Source organism: Lampris incognitus, chromosome 18 (assembly GCF_029633865.1).
Source record: "Lampris incognitus isolate fLamInc1 chromosome 18, fLamInc1.hap2, whole genome shotgun sequence".
Classification (NCBI taxonomy): Eukaryota; Metazoa; Chordata; class Actinopteri; order Lampriformes; family Lampridae; genus Lampris; species Lampris incognitus.
In genome coordinates, this window is record NC_079228.1 from 2,598,349 (window position 1) to 2,620,000 (window position 21,652).

At 43.6% G+C, this 21,652-nt stretch overlaps 1 protein-coding gene across 1 annotated transcript in view; it reads left to right on the forward strand.

Annotated features, from left to right (window-relative positions):
• sema4ab (sema domain, immunoglobulin domain (Ig), transmembrane domain (TM) and short cytoplasmic domain, (semaphorin) 4Ab) overlaps nucleotides 1-21,652 on the forward strand; it is a 375,735-nt gene that overhangs the window by 174,005 nt on the left and 180,078 nt on the right. The window contains exons 4-5 of the mRNA XM_056298286.1: nucleotides 15,640-15,738; nucleotides 20,885-20,987. Coding sequence (XP_056154261.1) covers nucleotides 15,640-15,738; nucleotides 20,885-20,987 — 202 coding nt within the window. The remainder of the gene's footprint in view (nucleotides 1-15,639; nucleotides 15,739-20,884; nucleotides 20,988-21,652) is intronic.

The window sequence follows — 21,652 nt, forward strand, 5'->3', positions numbered from 1 at the left end:
GTCAACCCACTTCCTGTCCAACCCATGCCCACTGTTCCCAAAACAAAGAAGAGAAGCATTGATGGACCCCCACCAATGTTACCAACTTACAATGCTGGACAACGGGTAGGGCCACCACAAAGCAAAAAGTCAGATGCCGATACTGCAGCCAATACTAAGCTTGCCAGAGAGAAAAACCTTCTTTGGGTCCTAGCACGCATGTCACAACAAGAAGAACAGTCAGTCAGCAGCTGGACAGGCTTCAACATCCTGACTCGAGGAGAGATGACGGTCATCCCCGACAATATAGGCTATCTGCCTACCATCAATGCTCCAGCGACACAAATGTCTACTGTCAACGAGGTGCTTAACCAGTCACTGAGCATCATGCAGTGCTTAGGCCTGAGGAAGATTGTCTGTGTCTTTGACCAAGCCCTGTATGCCAAGGCTGTCGAGATCACATGGAAACACCATGACAAGTTCCATGATATCATCGTTAGGCTTGGGGTATTCCACACCATCTGCACACTGCTGGCAATAATAGGAAAGCGTTTCCAAGATGCTGGACTCAAAGACCTCTGCATTGAGTCTGGCATGATTGCAGAAGGCTCAATTGCTGGTGATATGGATGGCCGCAAGTACAACAGGGCAGTGCGACTACACAAGCTCCTGTATGAGGCTCTCATGCGACTGACCTTGAATGGTTTCCTGTCCTGGTTGGAAGAAACTCACAGGAATGACATGGTTCACCTGAATGAGACACTGAAGACCATTGATAGCCTTGGGAAAGAAGTCTCACAACATGCTTTGAAGGAGGTCCTCGAGAACAGCTCTTGTACACGCACCATGGATCTATTTGAAGTCTACCGTGAGTTCCTTAGAGGTGGAAATGACAGCCTCTCGAACTTCTGGATGTCCTATTTGGACATGGCTGAAATCTTGTTGGGGCTCATCCGAGCATCCAGAGAGGGAGACTGGATGCTACACTTGGCTAGCATTCGAGCAATGATCCCATGGTGCTTTGCTTATGACAGGATGAATTATGCACGCTACCTCCCCTACTACTACGCCCAGATGTCTGAGCTGCCCATTACACACCCAGATGTGTACACAGAATTCATGGAAGGAGGCTTCTCAGTCCAACTGGGCTCCACCAATCCCTTTGGCCGAATCCCTGTTGACCAAGCTATAGAAGACACGGTGAACAAAGACACCCAAACAGCTGGAGGGACAAAGGGATTCAGCTTGAAGCCAGGAGCTGTGACCAAATATTATCTCACAGCTGAGTATAGAAGCATGTACCTCAGACAGCTGAGAGACCTGACAGGTCAAGGCAGGTGCAAATGGTCTCATCCAGATCTACAGAGTCCAAGGATCAAGAGAGATGAAGCAGATGTCCAGTCTCTCATGGCCCTTATGGAGAATAACTGGCTCAATCCTATGTCCCCTGATGAGATTGATTTGGTTAGCCTCTCCACTGGCAACATGGCTCCACCTGATGTGACCATAGATCTCTTGAGAGCTCTTGAGAAAGGAGAAGAGGCCTACCAAGCATTCCAGCAAACAAGGTTAGATGCAGACCCACCACCTGTGAAATTCCACGACAAGATGACCAAGCAAAGTCTGAAAACATTCTCCAATGTCAGCACAAAACAAGCTCATGGAAAGAAAGCACAGGATGTGGTTCTGAAGGCAGATAGAAACCTTTTCAGTCACATGATCCTGGTGGCTGAAAGCAGGAAGGTGAATCTGAAGGATGTCCTTGCCTACCCATTGGGCCCACTACCATGGGCACTGGCAAATGCTGATGGGTCCTTACGAAAAACAAACAAGGCTGCACTTGCCAGAGAGCTTGAAAAGAATGTATCTCCTGCAGAAGACATCCCAATCCCATCTACTTCCATCATTGATGGGATGAGCCTGGTCCAAAAAATGAATGGCAACAACAAAACCTTTGCACAGGTGGCAGAGTCAGCCTTGACCCAGGTCCTCCATGAGGGAGCACAGAGTGGGAGGATTGATGTTGTTTTTGATGTCTATCACCAGACTTCGATCAAAGATGCTGAACGACTGAACCGGGGTGGAGACATCACTCTCCAGTACAAGAATCTTGCAGGGGGACACCACGTCCAGCAGTGGAGAAAATTTCTGTGCAGTTCCTCCAACAAGACCAGTCTCATCAAGTTTCTGGTGGAAGAGTGGAAACTCCCACGATACAGAGCTATGCTGCATGGCAAGGTGTTGTACATGACCTGTGAGGAAACCTGCTGCAAGTTGACAGAAGATGGGTGTGAGGAAGCAGCAGAACTGCACTCCACACATGAAGAAGGTGACACCCGTCTGCTCCTGCATGCATTGCATGCAGCAAATGCGGGCTCAAAGTCAGTTATCATCACAGCTGAGGACACTGATGTCATGGTGCTTTGTCTTGGCTTCCAGAAGGACATCACCTGTCCCATCTACCAGAAGTGTGGGACTCAGAACCGCACACGGTTTGTCGACATCACCAAACTGGCAAGTTCACTTGGAGACAGCATCTGTGACAGCCTAATTGGCTTACATGCCTTCACAGGCTGCGACACTGTCAGTGCATTCGCTGGTCGAGGGAAGCTGAATGCCCTGAAGATAGTGAGAAAACACACTTCCTGCCAAGAGACTTTTAGTCAACTGGGACAGACATGGAATGTGAGTGATGAGCTGTTCCATAAAATTGAGCAGTTCACCTGTCGGATGTATGTTGCTAATAGCAGCACTGCTGAGGTGAACAAACTGCGTTACCAGCTCTTCTGCACCAAAAGGGGAGAGGTTGAGTCCAGCCAGCTGCCACCATGTAGAGACTGTCTCTTTATGCATGTTCAACGAGCCAACTATCAGGCAGCAATATGGAAGTGCTGTCTGCAGGCTAACCCTGTGGTGCCAAGCCCTACTGAGTATGGATGGACAGACGATGAAGGCAAGCTGGCCATTTACTGGATGCGCTCCCCACCTGCACCAGATGTGGTCTTGGAAATGCTAACATGCAAGTGTGTGCATTCATGCAAAATGCCAAGCTGCATGTGCCTGTCAAATGGACTTCCATGCACAGACATGTGCAGGTTACAGACCTGCAGTACCCAAAAACAGCAGGATGGTCCAGAACTGGACTTTGAACTTGGGGAGTCAGATGATGAGAGAAACGAGCAGTTTGATGAATGACAGTGTGATGATTCTGATGGTATTACTGTGGTAGTAGTCTATTGATGCACAGGATGCTGATTCTGGACTTGGTTACCCAGAGCTTGATAACAATAATGTAACCATATTCACATATACCCATTACCCTACCCATTACCATTACATATACCCACTAATGATATGGGATTACATGTATCATTGACTAAGTATATGTAAATGTCAATGTTGTTTAAAATATTAAAATAGTTCATTACCTCACTATGGTATTCCTTTTTATCATGTATTTTGATTGTGTATTTAAACAAATGTATAGAGACCAGTTTGTGACCTAACTGGCTTTGGTCTAGTTCTCATTTAAGGCTCACAATCACCTCACACAATGAAATAGTATGGGTATATTATACATTTCCTGAATCTTTACAGTCCTGTGAGTATTCCAGTGTTTGTGTTTTGTGTCCCTGATATTCCTAGATGCCACAGGGCTAAAAGAAAGTATATAGTTTAGGCGAAAATTGCAGAAAGATGTGTGTTATTGACGGGTTGAAGAGCTCAAGTGACCTCTATATTTGTGAGAAATATCCACAACAGGGCTTGAATGAAAGCTAGGAAGGTCCCCTTTAAAATGATACCAAAGACAATATTATAGAACATTGAAAAATGTCCTGACCATGAGGCTAAACCAGGATATGCACCAGCGTCTAAAATGCAATTTACTTTAGGGGGTGGTTAACTTCATGAGCTGATAACTGTGATACAACTGCCACTCAGGAATGGTTATCATACCAACATATCATCTACAGACATGGATCCTTTCAAAAATTATAAGTAAGTTTTGCCACCTTGAGTGTACCGAAATAGGAAATTTTGGGCTCTGGCCCATGGACTAGCAAGAAGAATGGTGTCAAGTGCATCTCAGCATGTGGAGTTTGTAAAGGCATTACATGCAAGAATGGTATTCATGATGGTCTTGAAGAAGACTCAGACATTGACTTGTGAAGCATTTGACATGGATTTTCTCTGACTATTGCAACTATTGTAATAAATGCAAAAAAATATATATGCAAAAGTTGGCATGGCAGTTATTCCACTAAGGAGTAGATCTAGAGAAAATTAAATGCTAGCAATCAACTCAGAATCATGAAAAAACAAACAAAAGTAAGTCTCTACAGCCTTGCTGTGATTTGTTATGATAAAAATGATTTATCTAAATCTTTTTCAAAAAATCACCCTAACCCGGACCCCCCCTTCCTCTTATTTTACTACAATATTTTCAAAACAAAAAATGAAAATAAAAGAATAGATGAATTAAAGAACAAGGGTCTCTCACTGGGAGGGGTGGATGGAAAGGGCCTTAAGAACTTCATGAGCTGATAACTGTGATACAGCTGCCACTCAGGAATGGTTATCATACTAACATATAATCTACAGACATGGATCCTTTCAAAAATTATAAGTAAGTTTTGCCACCTTGAGTGTACCGAAATATCGTCTGGCCCATGGACTATGCAGCTGCATCGCCTGTTGCTGCAATCTCCATTACAAATACAGCTTGTGAACTGGAGGAGCTCCTCAGGAGCCATTGGGTCTAGTGTTGGAACTGGCTCATAACCATGAACACCGAATGTCCATCCATAGTCACTGGGGTCCAGAGACATGCTCTGTAGAAGAATCCAGTCTCGGGTCTGTAGGTAGGCACAGAGAGAATGCTGTGCAGCCGCACCCTCTGATGGAGGTAAAGTCTCTGGTTTGATCAGCCCAGCCGCTGCCTTCCGTGAGAACATGGTGTACCGAATTTCCCCCAGAGTAGTACCTGGTCCATTGTAAATATATTGGAAGATCGCAGTTCCAGCCTGAACCACTGCACCCTTGGTAGCATGAATGTCCATGAAGATGTCCATATGTTTATCAATGTCCCCTGCACAAAACCTGAAAAAGTGCATTTCAAGGTTTTTTAAAGATATTTCAATTTACCAATATTTCACTAAAATACAATTACTTTTATTATTATAGGCCTACTATTATTACCTGTCAAACAGAGTTGTTTTCCCATGGCCAGAAATAGCAGAAACTGTATCACACCCGGTGAACACATGACAAAAGAGCAGGTAGCGTCTCTTTCTTTCTGAGAGAGCTTCCCGGATCTTCCTGACATCATAAGAGCCCTTGGATGTGGTTAAGAAGAGTGGGTGGTTGGTGCTCGAGCTATGGTGCACCAGCATTACCAGCACGTCTGCGTCTTCTGCTCGCAACTGTAAAGAGAGCATGTGAAAATATTTTAAAAAATCAAAACTCTTATTTTAAAGTAGTTAAGCAAATGAAAGTTAAATATCTACACAAACTACTGACCTCAACACAGCCATCTTTAGCAGCAACCAATGCCTCTCTCACAATCGAAGTGTCAGCATCATTGTCAGTCTGCTCCACAGTGATGTTAAGTTTTCTAAACGTTGAGGAGAGGAGGTGAATGAGTTCACTCTTGTTATGGATGTTGTCCAAGAACTGTGCTCTTGGTGTCCAGTTCATCATATCTCGTTGAATCTGGAGATCACAGCATGATTTCTTGCTACGTCGGATGTGGTCATGATCTTTTGGTGATCTGTTATAGCCATCAAAGACCACAATGATCCTTTGAGAGTTATAGCCAAGACGCTGCACGTACCTTAGGTAACTGTTGGCAATCTCCTGCCAAGTCTGGCCTTGTTCCCACTTCACCATGTAGAGAAGCCATCCTCCATCAACCACCAAAGTGGAACAGGGTTGGTGAGTGAGTTCAAGTGGACCAGTCAACTCCTTCAGGCTAGTTTTGGAAAACCCTGCCTTTTTTGCCTTGTTCATTTTGTGATCTTTGTTGCTGAAAAGGGACAATGGGACGGGAGTTAGCTCATATTCCAAGCTTGTCTCAACTGTCATATCCCGTCGAGCAAAAATTATCAGTCAGTTGAAGAACTTGAGTGAGTCAAGATGAATCTTCTTCTCGTTGATCTTGAGAATCTTTCTGAGTGATGACAGGGCTTGTACATTTGACTTCACCTCCATGGTTGATGTTGCTGACTGTCCATCCAGCTTTATCTGCATCTCTCTACCTACTTCAGCTGCTCTCTCCGCATTGACTGAGTCATCCCCCGTGCTTGTGAATCCTGTAGAGAAAGATACAAGCATATTCTTGTCTCGATTGTGGTCGAATGGGTTGTTCTCTTCAAACCATTGAATGAAACGGGGTGTTTCCACTGACAGAGACAATGTTTAAATCTATATTGTCCCCAACGAACTGAGTGACTGCAATGTTTGCTTCCGCAACCTCCATGGAGACCACCTGATTGTCACTTTCACTGGCGGTCGGAACCATTGGATCCTCAAGTGCGGCATCAATCGCAGCCTTATCATTGATCTGGTCATCAGTTTCTTCTACAATGGTATCAAGTGTGCCAGATGTATCTGGGATGCCATCTCCATTCCTGTCATTGAGGAAGCAGTATTTGTAGTTTTGTGTCTCTGAGTAAGACTCAGTGTATCCTAGCCGGTGTAACTTGTAGATCATCCATTTTGACCCAAATCTATGATCAAGTTGTATGGCAAGCCCCATTTGGTATGGCAATACTCCTGATCGAGGCCGACGAGCCTTGATAAAGTTCTGCCCCCAAACAGCTACTCTTTCATCGGTCTTCACTATTGGTCTCAAGAACATCTGGAGGCTCTCAGGAACAAGTGCCAGCTGACTCTGGATATCAGCCATACTGTATGCAGTGGGGTATGACTTTGGATCTAGATTAATCATGGCGATATCGTTGCATATGAACTTTAGTGCTGTCTTTATGATTTGTGTCTTCTCATCTCCTTGCTGAAGATTAGCATGATGCTCTCGCAGAATGTTGCTTGTGTTATCTTTGAGGCAGAGTACGTCTGACCTTTTCGACTGTGATGTGAAGTACAGTGTGCCATGATATTTCTCTTGAAGTTTCATCCTTAGCCATTTCTTTGAATAAGAGAGGCTCTTATCGGGTGACTGATCAAACTGCTGCATCTTTTCGTGGACTTGGTCAAGCGTCATCACCCCATGCTCGAGTTCTGTGTCTAGCCATTCGCATAATTCAATAAAAACAACCTCTCGCTCATCATCTATTTTCTTTTGTCCTCTCTTCCTTGGTCCTTCATCTGCAGTCTTGGAGTAAGGCCTACCCTTTTCAAAAAGAAGTTTGCAGCGCAAATGATACAAGGTTTCTTCTGCTACTAAGTCATTGATCCCTTCCAGACGTCCAAGGACTTCTGTGCCCCAGTCATCTCCACGACTCCTTGCTATCTTCAGCAAGCTTGCCTTTAGTCTATCTGCAGTCACATTATCAGGCACTCTATATTTCTTTCTAGCGTCTGCTGGTTTATGTTCGTAGAGATGAGCGGGTTGGTTGCAAGGAATGCATACATTCTTGTACAGAAGCTGAACAGACCGTGAACTTGAAGAGGTGCATGCAGTTGATGCACTGAACTCAGAGCAAGTGCGCCTTCGCTTCAGCTTTGCTGTCTCTTCCTCTGCCTTTGATGCTTGAGCTGACGTCTTGGTGACCTTGACAAACTTGTTGTACAAATAATCTTTACACTTTATGTGGTATCTAAGTCTTCCTTCATTTTCATCCTTCTTCATACGCTCCAAAATTGTAGCATTTTCCATGGCTTCTGCATGTTTCAATAAAGTAGTGTAGCCTTTAGAAGTTCCTTGCAAAAGCCTCTCACCTGGCGTTTCCAGGCCTTCACAGAAGAAGCACTTGAGCAGAGGTGGGTTCACATCGTCTTCCATATTAGCCTACTGAAGACCCATAGCCTACACAAAGTAGAATAAAGACCGAATCTGTCATAGGGGCATAGTTTCTGAAATATTGTACTGAGGTGTAAAAGAATAGATTTGCTTAACCGTAACAATAAATTTAAAAAAGTTCTGAGGCAGTACAGGCTACACCACTTTAACCTAGCTAGGAAGTTAATGGAGCAGACAGCTAGCATTCAACTAAAAAAATAAATCAGATGTAGGTTTTGGAGTATAGTACACACATGAGAGTCAGATAACTTATGACAACTATGAGCCAGCTAACAAGTATTGTTAAGCTAGTAATGACAACTTTTAGTGGAAGTTAACATTTACGTTAGCCGATCATTTACTTACTGTTAGCTAGCTAACAAGAACAAGCAAAGTTATACCTTTTATGTAACAAATGAGAATCATCAGTGTTGTGCAGAGAGACATTTCAGCTTGTTAGAAAAATTGTTGAGAATACGTACGTATCAGGTGTTGAAAGCAGTATATTCAGTCAGCCCGTGATCAATAGAGAAAAAGGATGTAAATGGCTTCAACATGTCTGGTGCCCTCTACGGCATGGGGGGGGGGTTGATGAGTGGGAAAGTGGATGTGAATATTTTTCTACCAGGGTCTTGGTGAAAAATAAATGCTTGCAATCAACTTAGAATCATGATAAATTCCTAGTTTGACCCCTCAAACGTAAGTTAAGTCCAATTTAAGCTTTTTTCAATTTTTGAAAATCTGTTATCGGTACCCTGACTTTGAGCAATTTTTTCGGAGGTTACCCCTGGGAGTTGAATTTCAACATTTTAATACATGTTACTACACACCTTAAGGAACACATTGGTGAAGACATTTATTGGTAACACTTTACTTCCCAGATTGGTCAAATTCCTGCTAACTTTCCCTCACTATAATGGGTATGCCATTCATCTTGATTTTACTAATGTAATTTTCAAGTGCCCAATGTGCTTCCGGTGTGGGAAGATGGCAGTGGCTGTGCGAGCTCGCGTTTGCGGCGGCCCCACCCAGTGCCGACTATGCAGTGTCTTTGTCCATGTCTACATCTGAGTTTGTGTCACCGTGTGAAGAACTTTTATGAGGATTTATGTCTGTGATCGTCGATTTCGTTTGATGGCTGGGAGAGCTGGTGTTGGATCAGCTGGGAGAGCGGGGCAGGCTAAGCTAACGTCTAGCCCAGGCAGACCGACAGTTCCAATAACACCAAGATAACACGAGGGCGGTCTGGCGGCGGCCTCGCCCAGCATCGATTGAGCGGCGTTTTTGTCTGCGTCGTCGTGTGGAGTGTGGGGGAGGTATGTCGGGGGTATCTGGCTGGGAGAGCTGGCGCTGGCTTGACTGAGGGAGCATGGTATACTGTTTCCTGTGGGCCCAGGGATCGCGGCCCTGACCGGAGCTGTGCCTGAAAAGGAAACACAAAGGGCGGTCTGGCGGTCTGGTGGTATGAGAAGGCGGGGCGGGCTAGGCTAGTGTAGCGAATTCAGGGGGCAGCCCGGGTACTGCCACAGCCGGGACGCAAACCTGTATCTCCCGTACCACGGGCAACTACATTAACCAGGACTGGTTAACGAGTCTATTTATATATACGTGCACGTACACTAGCTGCTAGCCCATGCAGACCGGCAGTTCCAACAGTCATCCTGGCTGGCATTCGTTCTCTTAGACAGTGAATATTTTTAAAAGTGTTTACTGAATGCACTATGATTTTGACTGTTTGTGTGTTTTTTGTTATTTTTTTGTTGTTGTTTTGTTTTTTTGTTTTGTTTTTTTTGCTTTGTTCTTTCTGGTTTTGTATGTTTTGATGGTGTCGCATGTGGGAGGTTTTGGATATGTTTTGTCTTTTTGTGTTGCACTGCTGTGGGCTGGGAGAAATGAAATTTCGTCTCTTTTGTGTACACAAGTACATGATACATCCAAGATGGCGGCACGCTGGACGCAGCGGCTACTGCGGCTCCTTGTTCAGTGTCGTGTTTTCTTTGTTATTTATACGTTAGTTTCAAGTTTACTTACAAGTGTAGGTCATGCACTCTTCTACAACTGTCAGGAAGTGTTAAACCTCAGAAGGGATTACTCACTTCCCTCCACCATCACGGACAAATTCCCCATCCATATTATCCGCTCACCGGCCTCGCAGTGGAACGCTGCCCCCGTCGGCAACGTAAACAGAAAAGGGGGAATTGTGGCGGGCTACATGCTAAACTAAGTAGCGCTCCCTTCAAAGTTTCCCTCCCCAGCATCTTCATGGCTAATGTCCGGTCGTTAGCTAACAAAATGGAGGAGATAAGACTCAGGCTGTCCTCTCAGAAAAGGCTGCAGAACTGCTGTCTGCTGATGTTTACGGAGACTTGGCTCAACAGCAACATAGCGACTCGGCAGTCGAGCTAGCGGGCCGCACAGCCTTCCGTGCCGACAGGACAGCGGACTCCGGCAAGACCCGCGGAGGAGGTTTGAGTATTTATGTCAGTAACTCTTGGTGCAACAATATAAAGATGGTTGAAAGGCATTTCTCTGCTGATCTGGAGCTGCTTATGATTCAGTGCAGGCCTTTTTACCTGCCCAGGGAGCTAACGGCCATTACCATCGCCGCTGTATACATCCCCCCACATGCTAATGCTAAGGAAACACTTAAGCAGCTACAAAGTGCCATCAGCAGACAACAGACCAAACACCCGGACAATGCCTTTATTATAGGTGGTGACTTTAATCAGGCTAACCTCAGGGCTGTATTGCCCAAATTCCATCAGCATGTCTCCTGCCCCACTAGGGGACAAAACACCCTGGACCATCTCTATACAAACATCAAGGACTCATACAAAGCTACTCCCTGCCCTCATCTGGGGCATTCTGACCACCTCTGCCTGTTCCTGGTCCCAGCCTACAAACCCCTAATAAAACGGGTCAAGCCAGCAGTAAAGACAATCACTGTCTGACCAGAAGGAGCAGTCTTTGAACTCCAGGACTGTTTTGAAAACACAGACTGGAGTATTTTTGCACAGTCAGGTACCCATGGCTCCCATATAGACATTAATGAACAGACATCTGCCATACCAGCCTGCATTAACTTTTGCACTGAGAGTGTCACAACAAAAAAATCAATCTGCGCCTTTCCAAACCAAAAACCCTGGATGACCAGTGAGATCCGGCCGCTGCTGAAAGTCTGGGATGCAGCGTTCAAGTCAGGTAACTGTGAGGCCTACAGCGCAGCCAGATCCAACCTCAAAAAGTGCATCAGAACAGCCAAACATAAATATTCCCTACGAATAGAGGACCACTTCACAATAACTCTGATCCTCTGTGAATGTGGCAAGGCATTCAGTCTATCACAGTCTACAAAAGCTCCAATAGAGGTCCCACTGTCCATGATGCCTCCCTGCCAGACAAGCTAAATCATTTCTACGCCCGCTTCAACAAGGACAATACTGACCCAGCCACAAAAATCCCCAGCCACCCAGAAAACCAGGTGCTCACTCTGTCGGTCGCAGAGGTCAGAGAATCACTGCGCAGAGTGAACACATGGAAGGCTGCCAGACCGGACAGCTTACCGGGACGCGAACCTGTATCTCCCGTACCACGGGCATTTCCTCTGGAAATGTGCTGACCAACTGGCTGAGGTCGTCACAACTATGTTTAACCTCTCACTGTCCCAATCCATAGTCCCGGCATGCTTTAAGGCCACCTCTGTCATTCATGTCTCCAAGAAACCAACAGTCACATGTCTGAATGACTACCGACCCATAGCACTCACCCCCATTGCCATGAAGTGCTTTGAGAGACTGGTTCTGGCTCACATCAAAAACATTACCCCCCCCCCCACATTCAACCCACATCAGTTCGCCTACCGTCCCAAAAGGTATACTGAGGATGCCATTACCACTGCCCTGCACTTTGCTCTGACCCACCTTGAATTTAACAACACATATACATCTTGATGCTGTAGATTATAGCTCTGCCTTAAACACTATCATCCCCGCCAAACTAACCACCAAACTCCTCTCCCTTGGCCTCAACCCCTCTCTCTGTACCTGGGTCCTGGACTTCCTGACCAACAGACCTCAGTCTTTTAGGTTAGGTGACCACACCTCCTCCACCCTGACCCTCAGCACAGGTGCCCCTCAAAGCTGTGTTCTGAGCCCCCTCCTTTTCTCCCTCTATACCCACAACTGCCTGCCAACTCATCCTTCAAATGTTATAGTTAAGTTTGCAGATGACACCACAGTAATTGGCCGTATCACCAACAATGACGATGTGGCCTACAGGGACGAGATTCAGCACCTCACATCATGGTGTACTACCAACAATCTTGTCTTCAATATGCAGAAGACGAAGGAGCTGATTGTAGACTTCAGGAGGTCTAGAAGCTGCAGCCACTCCCCCATACACATCAATGGGGTGGAAGTGGAGTGTGTTTCCAGCTTTAAATTCCTGGGAGTCCACATCAGCGAGGAACTTTCCTAGACATTAAACACTCAGGCCCTTGTGAAAAAGGCCCAACAACAGCTGCATTTCCTGAGGAGGTTGAGGAGCAGCCGTCTATCCCCAAAAATTCTCACCAACTTCTACCACTGCACCATAGAGAGCATCCTTACCAGCTTCATATCAGAGTGGTACGGCAACTGCACCTCAGTAGACCAGAAAGCTCTGCAGCGTGTCGTCAAGCTGGCCCGTCATATCACCGGTACCCAGCTCCCAGCCATAAAAGACATTTATCACATCAACAGAAATAGTAATTATTTTATTTCTATTGATGACTTTCTGTTTTCTTTCTGTGGGTGGCTTTGTATCGTTTTCTTTCTGTTGATGACTTTCTTGTTTTCTTTCTGTTGATGACTTTTTATTATTTTCTTTCTATTGATGACTTTTGATTGTTTTCTTTCTATTGATGACTTTCTATTGTTTTTTTCTGTTGATGACTTTCGATTGTTTTCTTTTTGTTGATGACTTTCTTTTGTTTTCTTTGTATTGATGACTTTCGATTGTTTTCTTTCTATTGATGACTTTCCGTTTTCTTTCTGTTGATGACTTTCTTTTGCTTCTTTCTGTTGATGACTTTCTTTTGTTTCTTTCTGTTGATGACTTTCTTTTGTTTTCTTTCTGTTGATGACTTTCTTTTGTTGTATTTCTGTTGATGACTTTCGATTGTTTTCTTTCTCTGGGGGCTTTCTGTTTTCTTTCTGTTGATGGCTTTCTTTTGTTTTCTTTCTGTTGATGACTTTTTGTTTTCTTTCTGTTGATGACTTTCTTTTGTTGTATTTCTGTTGATGAATGTCTATTGTTTTCTTTCCATTGATGACTTTGTTTTGTTTTATTTTATTTCTATTATTTTGTTCTATTTATGACTTTCTGTTTTCTTTCTGTTGGGGATTTTCTGTTTTCTTTCTGTTGATGGCTTTCTATTGTTTTCTTTCTGTTGATGGCTTTCTTTGGGGTTTTTTTTTCTGTTGATGAAGCCACAACAGAAAAAACAAACAAACCCAAAAGCCATCAACAGAAATAATTATTATTTTATTTCTATTGATGACTTTCTGTTTTCTTTCTGTTGATGACTTTCGATTGTTTTCTTTCTGTTGATGACTTTTTATGATTTTCTTTCTATTGATGACTTTCTATTGTCTTTTTCTGTTGATGACTTTCGATTGCTTTCTTTCTGTTGATGACTTTTTTATTGTTTTCTTTGTATTGATGACTTTCGATTGTTTTCTTTCTATTGATGACTTTCCGTTTTCTTTCTGTTGATGACTTTCTTTTGTTTTCTTTTTGTTGATGACTTTCTGTTTTCTTTTTGTTGATGACTTTCTTTTGTTTTCTTTCTGTTGATGACTTTCTTTTGTTTTCTTTCTGTTGGTGACTTTCTGTTTTCTTTCTGTTGATTACTTTCTTTTGTTTTCTTTCTGTTGATGACTTTTTGTTTTCTTTCTGTTGGTGGCTTTCTATTATTTTCTTTCTATTGATGACTCTCTTGTTTTCATTCTGTTAGTTTCTTTCCATTGTTTTTATCTATTGATGACTTTCTTTTGTTTTCATTCTGTTAATTGCTTTCCATTGTTTTTATCTATTAATGACATTCTTTTGTTTTCTCTCTGTTGATGACTTTCTTTTGTTTTCTCTCTGTTGACGACTTTCTTTTGTTTTCTTTCTATTGATGACTGTCTTTTGTTTTCTTTCTGTTGATAGCTTTCTGTTTTCTTTCTATTGATGACTTTAATGTTTTCTTTCTACTGATGACTTTCTGTTTTCTTTATATTGATGAAGTTCTTTTGTTTTCTTTCGATTGATGACTTTCTGTTTTAATTCTGTTGATGACTTTCTTTTGTTTTCTTTCTATTGATAACGTTCTATTGTTTTCTTTTTGTTGATGATTTTCTTTTGTCTCTTTGTAGATAGCTTTCTATTGTTTTCTTTCTATTGATGACTTTCTATTGTTTTTCTATTGATGATTTTTTATTGTTTTCATTGTATTGATGATTTTCTTTTGTTTTCTTTCTGTTGTTGACTTTCTAATGTTTTATTTCTGTTGGTAATTTTCTATTCTTTTCTTTCTGTTGATCACTTTCTATTGAAAGTCATCAATTATTTTCATGATGACTTTCCTTTTGTGTCCCATGATGTCTTTCCTCGTTAGTGTACATACTGTAATATATAAAAATAAATACTTAAGATGGTATGACTGTCCACCCTGACTAAAAAAAATTCCGTAGATGAGAAAAATCTGTTAGTGTGATGCTGCTAATGATATTTTTTCAGGGTTTACCTTTGACTGTCGTTATCTCTAAACTATGAGTTAAACTTTGGTAGCTGGCTCTCTTGGAAAAAGGTTGAAGTATGCAACTAGCACCTCCTAATTCTTATTGTTTGAGAAGAATATGCCACAAAACTCATAATATGGCAATAGATTTTTGGGGTGCCCATATTAATTGCAGCACATTCATTAGTTCAAGAAAGCTTTCACGTGGGCCTTAAGCTTATTGATTTTTTTTCATATTCCACCCAATTCAGCTACATTACATTTTGTACATATGTTATTTTATTTTATTTTTTAACTTTTAATTTTTTAAAATTTTTTCCTCCCCAATTGTATCTGGTCAATTACCCCACTCTTCTGAGCCGTCCCAGTCTCTGCTCCCTTTGCTGATCCGGGGAGGGCTGCAGACTACCACATGCCTCCTCCGATACATGTGGAGTCACCAGCTGCTTCTTTTCACCTGACAGTGAGGAGTTTCACCAGGGAGATGCAGCACGTGGGAGGATCACGCTGTTCCCCCCAGTTCGCCTCCCGCCTCGAACAGGCGCCCCGACCGACATACCCACATCCGGCTTCCCACCCACAGATACAGCAAATTGTGTCTGTAGGGACGCCTGACCAAGCTGGAGACAACACGAGGTTTTGAACTGGAGATCCCCGTGTTGATAGGCAATGGAATAGACCACCACGCTACTCGGACACCCCTACATATGTTATTTTTTTAAGAATTTATATTCAGTTTGAAGCTGGATATACTAAAGCACTTTTTCCTCATATTTGCCTACAGTAAGCGTGACATGAGTAAATATTCAAATTGTGTATGTATTTGCTCCACACCTGTTTTGGGTGTAAAATCCCTGATTTGGTCAGATTATACATATGGGAGAACTGCTTTGTTGTTTCTATTAATATTTTTACTTGTTCTCTGCCCCATTTCCAGATGGACTGTCCCAACTATGTGCGTGTGCTTCAGTCCCTGAACACAACCCACATATATGCCTGTGGAACCTTCGCTTTCAGCCCACGCTGCACCTACATTGTAAGAGAGATCGAATAAAAACGAATTTGCTTGCGTGACATAATGCTGAATAAACTTTGAAAATACAAATGTGTTGTATATCAAGAAGGCGAATTTGTCCCCCATTATAGTTGATGTTCTGTTCAATTTTTACTGTATCCTCTAAATCAGTGGAAGAAGATTGTTTCCCCTAAATCCAGTTATCATGCAAATCTGGCTTATTCCTCCCTTTCAGCTGTTTTTTTTCAGATACTTGTCCACCTCTCAAGTCCCTTCCACTTGCATTCAGTAAAAAAAAAAACATTTCTCTGAAAAGCCATGCCAGTATTCCCTCTGTTTTTCGTTGCATTTGTAGGCTCTTATGCAAAATACCTAACAGCAATCAGAGGTCATGCTATTGAACTTTGTCCCCATTACTGGCTCATTTGTAATAACAACATTATTGACTGTGTTTATTCCCATCATCACATCATCTCTTTATAATGAAGGATCATCATTTTATCTGAAATTTAAGTAACATCATAACAGTGTTGCAAGAGGCCTACGTGTCTATATGTTGCAGACCTTTGAGACTTCAGCTGAAAAGGTTAAGCCCACAAATGCCCAAAGAACATTTATCTGCTAGTTTCCTGCCTCCATTTCTTCAATGCAAATTAATAAACTTCAGCAACATGTTCCGTTATTTTTGTGTTTATGCATTTTGTTAAAGTCAATATCCAAAAACAAAGTCAAGTGGCAATGAAATGAAGACATTTTGGCGACATTGATCAGGTGAGCATAAATCACCAAACTATAAACTGGCCTTAATACAAGTCATCATCGGTGGTCACTTGGGTCGAGTATGACTGTCCTCCTTCTAGGTCCTTGTGGGTCTTCAGGTGGGCAGAGAGGCCGATCCTGGAGCCATATATTTTGGGGCAATGTGGCAAGGGTGTGAAGAAGTGGTTGAGGATGTGGTTTGGGCCTTTCTGGTAACTCGCTCCTTTCTGAGTCTGCGCTTGTTTTCAGCAGCACAGTGGAGGTCATGGTTGTAGTACCCAGCACCCTCATGGACAGCAAGTCTCCAGGCCTCCCTGTTTTTTGCTCCTTGTTCCCAGGTGTTAAGGTCGATGCCAAACTTTTTGATATGGGCCTTGATGTTATCTTTATATCACTTCTTTTGTCCTCCCGGGGCACAGCATCCTCTCAAGAGCTGAGAGTAAAGGACTTGTTTCGGGAAGTGGGAGTCAGACATACGGCGGACATGGCCAGTCCATCTTAGCTGATGTTGTGCGATGGTGGCAGTTATAGTAGGCATGTTGGCCTCTTCAAGGACGCTGAAGTTAGTGCGCTTATCCTTCATGCTGATCTTAAAGATCTTCCTGAGGCATCGCTGTTGGTATGCCTCTAGGGCCTTCAGGTGCCTGCTATATATAGTCCAGGTTTCTGACCCATACAGTAGGGTGGGCAGTACTACCACTTTGTACACCAGAATTTTTGTTTTTGCCTGAAGGTCATGGTTTTCAAAAACCCTTTACCCAATCTTGAGAAGGCCTGGCTGGCACAACTGAAACCATGGCATATTTCAATGTCAGTGTTGGCTTTGGAGGAGAAAAGGCTGCAAAGATATGGGAACTGTTCCACGTTTTCAAGTCTGGTATTTTCTACGGGGATGGATGGGGCAGAGCAGGCATATTTCTGTTGGGTGGGAGTTGGTAGGATATGGGTCTTTTTTGTGGTAATGGCCAGGCCAAACTGCTTGTATGCCTTTGCAAAGACATCCAGTCTCCTCTGTAATTCCTCTTATACAAGGGACACTAAGGCGTTGTCATCGGCGTACTGCAACTCTGTGATGGATGTGGTTAGTTTTACCTTTAACCCTTACTCCATTAATGTTCAGAAGATTCACATCAGTCCTGTATATGATTTTGGCTCCCTGAGGCAGAGTAGGACCCGTGAGGTGGAGGATGGTGGCAATGAAGACAAAGAAAAGGATTGCGTTAATTACACAGCCTTGTTTAACTCTTGTGTGGACCTTGAAGGACTCTCTCTCTCATCTCCATAACTGCAGAGTACTCTAGCTGACATATTATGATGTAGTAGTCATAGTATTCTGATATACTTGTCAGAGCAGCCTATTTTTGACAAGTAGCCAGAGGGCCTGGTGGTTTATGGAATCAAAAGCTTCGGTTAAGTCCCATGAAGGCCATGTACAATGGTTGACTCTGTTCCTGAACTTTTTCTTGGAGTTGGCGAGCAGTAAAAATCATGTTCATGGTGCCTCTGTTAGGATAAAAAAAAAAAAAAAAAAATTGCTCTGGGATTCTGGCAGAATTTCCTCTGAAATTGGGAGGAGTTTGTTTGCCAAGACTGTAGCCAGGGCTTTCCCTGTGGTGGAAAGGAAATGGTAGTTTGGTACTATGGTAGTTTCTACACTCAGCTTTGTCCCCATTCTTAGCGATAGAGACAGTAAGTGCATCCCTAAGTTGCACAGGGATTTCCCATATATTAAGTAGCAGGGCATGGATTGTCTGAGGAGTGTAGGTCCACCTGCCCTCAGCACTTCTGCTGGTATTCCATCAGAACCAGCAGCCTTGTTGATTTTCATCTTCCTGATCATATCCTGGATTTTTCTTAGACTAGGTGGTGCTGCCATGTCTTCCTCTTTGGATTGTTGAAGGTGTTGATGGAGGCCGTCTATCTTAGGGCTAGAGTCCCAGTTTAAAAGTTCCTGGTAGTGCTCTTTCCACCTCCTTTTGATTTACTCATTGTCTGTTAGCAATGTGTAACCATCTTTGGAGCGAAGGGGGCTTAGACAGCAGTGGCTGGGACCATATATTGCTTGAGTCGCATTGAAGAAGCCTCTGGTTTCCCTAGCATTGCCCCCTGTATGTGAAGTATGTGGACTGAAGAAACAGCTTCAGCAGACACACTTGGTTAGTGTTAAGGGTGGTCCTATTGCTAAGGATGGGGTTGTTTGTAATTTCATACTGACTACCTCCACTGCTTCATCAACAGGAACGCATGTGGAAAGAGACGTAACATCATAAGAGACCATTGTTTCATCCCTTTCCATTATGATGTCAAAGCATTGTAAGATGGCAACAGATGTACTCTTAGCCCCCCCCCCCCACCCGGTTCAGGCATGGTCATTCCCTCGTCACATAGATGGCTTCTTTGACTCCCCGTTCAAACCATCATTCCTCCCTATCAAGGATGTGCACATCCTCATCCTTGAAAGAGTGGCCACTGGCCTGTAGATGGGTACAGACTGTGGAGTCCTAGCCTGATGTGTTAGCTCTCAGTACTTATCAGTACTTAAGGTTTAACTCTCAGCATCCAGTGGAGCACAAACTAGGAGTCATCAGGACACTGTACCACCAAGCTGACAACATCCCCACCAACACAGCGGCTGGGGAGGGGGAGAAATCCCACATTTAACAGGCCCTGGTTAAGTATGGTTATCCTAACTGGACATTTGTCAAAGCCAGGAAGACACCTAAACAGTGCACCAGCCAATCGAGGAGAGGAGAAGGACAACAGCTGTCTAAGCATAAACCAGTGGTTATTCCATATGTGGCGGGAATGTCGGTAAAGCTGAGATGCATATTTTCAAAACACTGAATCTCAGTGGCTTTCAAACCCCAAAACACGCTGCACCAGAAGTTGGTCCACCCTAAGGATCAGGTCCCCCAGCACAAACATAGCAATATAATGTAGCTGTTTGGTGCCAGGAGGATTGCCGTGATTTGTACATTGAGGAAACCAAACAGACGCTGGTCAAGAGGATGGCACAACACAGGACAGCTAACACGTCAGGCCAGGACTCCACAGTCTACACCATCTACAGGCCAGTGGCCACTCTTTCAAGGATGAGGGTGTGCACATCCTTGATAGGGAGGAATGCTGGTTTGAATGGGGAGTCAAAGAGAACATCTATGTTAAGAGGGAACAACCATCCCTGAACCGACCGAGTCACCATCTTACAATGCTGTGATTGCAACTATTCCCCAATCCTCTGTGAATAGTACACATGGCCATTGAAACTCTAGTTCAGGAGTGGCTAACCATGTGCCATGGAGAGCCATGTGTATGCAGGTTTTCATTCCAGCCAGACTCCACACCAGGTGATTTCACTGATTAGCAACCCTTCAACCAAAGAGGAAAAATGTATCACCTGGTGTGGAGTCGGGTTGGAATGAAAACTTGCATACACATGGCTCTCCATGGTACATGGTTAGCCACCGCTGCTCTAGTTAATGGTCACGCCCATATTTGCATATGAAACTGGTCGATGGTTTCAGTCGTTATGCAGTGTATTGTACTGTGTTGTTTATAAGGGTGGGGAACCCGCAGTCAGTCTAGACTGAAGAAATCACTTAGATGATGATGAAAAGTTTCTGTCAATAAACGTTGTGTCCAAATGAACTGATTCAGCCCTCTTTGGTTTTCTTACCTGGATTATTGAGCATGCGTCAAGATGGTACAAGATGGTAGTGAGGCCAGCTATGTTGTATGGTTTGGAGACAGTAGCACTGATGAAAAGACAGGAGGAGGAGCTGGAGGTGGCAGAGTTGAAGATGACAAGATTTTCATTGGGAGTGACGAAGAAGGACAGGATTAGGAACGAGTATATTAGAGGGACCGCTCAGGTTGGACGGTTTGGAGACAAAGCAAGAGAGACAAGATTGAGATGGTTTGGACATGTGTGGAGGAGAGATGCTGGGTATATTGGGAGAAGGATGCTGAATATGGAGCTGCCAGGGAAGAGGAGAAGAGGAATGCAAAAGAGGAGGTTTATGGATGTGGTGAGGGAGGACATGCAGGTGGCTGGTGTGACAAAGGAAGATGCAGAGGACAGGAAGAGATGGAAACGATGATCCGCTGTGGCGCCCCCTTACGGGAGCAGCTGAAAGTAGAAGGTTTTGTTAATGAAGCAATTTTATGAATGGCGGTGACAGAGGAGAAATCATGTGGATTTGGCCAGCCAGGTGAATCTGCACATCATGTGAAGCGATGTTAGGATTATGAATAACTTAGTCTCAAGAAACTATACACAATGAGAAGAGAGAAGAGCACTTAGTGACCCATCAACTTTAAAGGCAGGGTAAAGTGAAGAATCACCCAGTTATCAGTTAATTTTTTTGGCCCTATGACACCAGTTTGAATGTTTTTTTCACCCCTACAGAGCTCTGACACATTGTTGATGACAACCCCAAATGGCATATCTGAGGAAGGAAGAGGCCGCTGCCCATACGACCCCTACCAGCGCAACACCGCCATTATTGTTGGTAAAGAAATGGATCAGTTAGACACCACAGATACCAAAATCACATATAGGCCTCGATCTAGAAAGACTGGCATACTGGGTAATTTTACCCTATGCACTGCAATTTCATTGACATGCATTGGCGTTCTGGGTAGGACAGTAAAGTGGAAGGTGCTGAAGCACTACATGAGCTTATGTATGCCCGTCTCTGTTTTTCAGTAATATTTTATTGGAAGGAACATTAGGTGTACAAAAAAAAAACAACAACATGCCAATACAATGTAAATAGAAATGATTGCCCCTTCATATTTTGGTAATCGCCCCCCAGCCCCCTCCCACTCAACCTCCACCCATTGCCGATGCAAAAAATGTTAAAAGTAAAAATCAGGGTAAAATAATTTACGTTTAAATTCAGAGGGTGAATTCGATGTAGAACCTTAAACTGGATTAGAGTCAGACGGGCGCAGGAAGAAGAGAAGAGTTGACACATGCAGTGGCCTCTCCCACCAGTCATCAAGCTCTGTACCCAACTCCTTCTCCCAGGCACACTCAGTAGACTCTGATCTCTGAAAGATATGATGTGGTTCTAGATCTGTGAGAGACGTCCTCTAGACGTGAGAGCAGTTTCAAGGAGTGTCCATGTCAGATTTGGGTGGTGATATTGGAAATTGTGGGTTATGGGTTTTT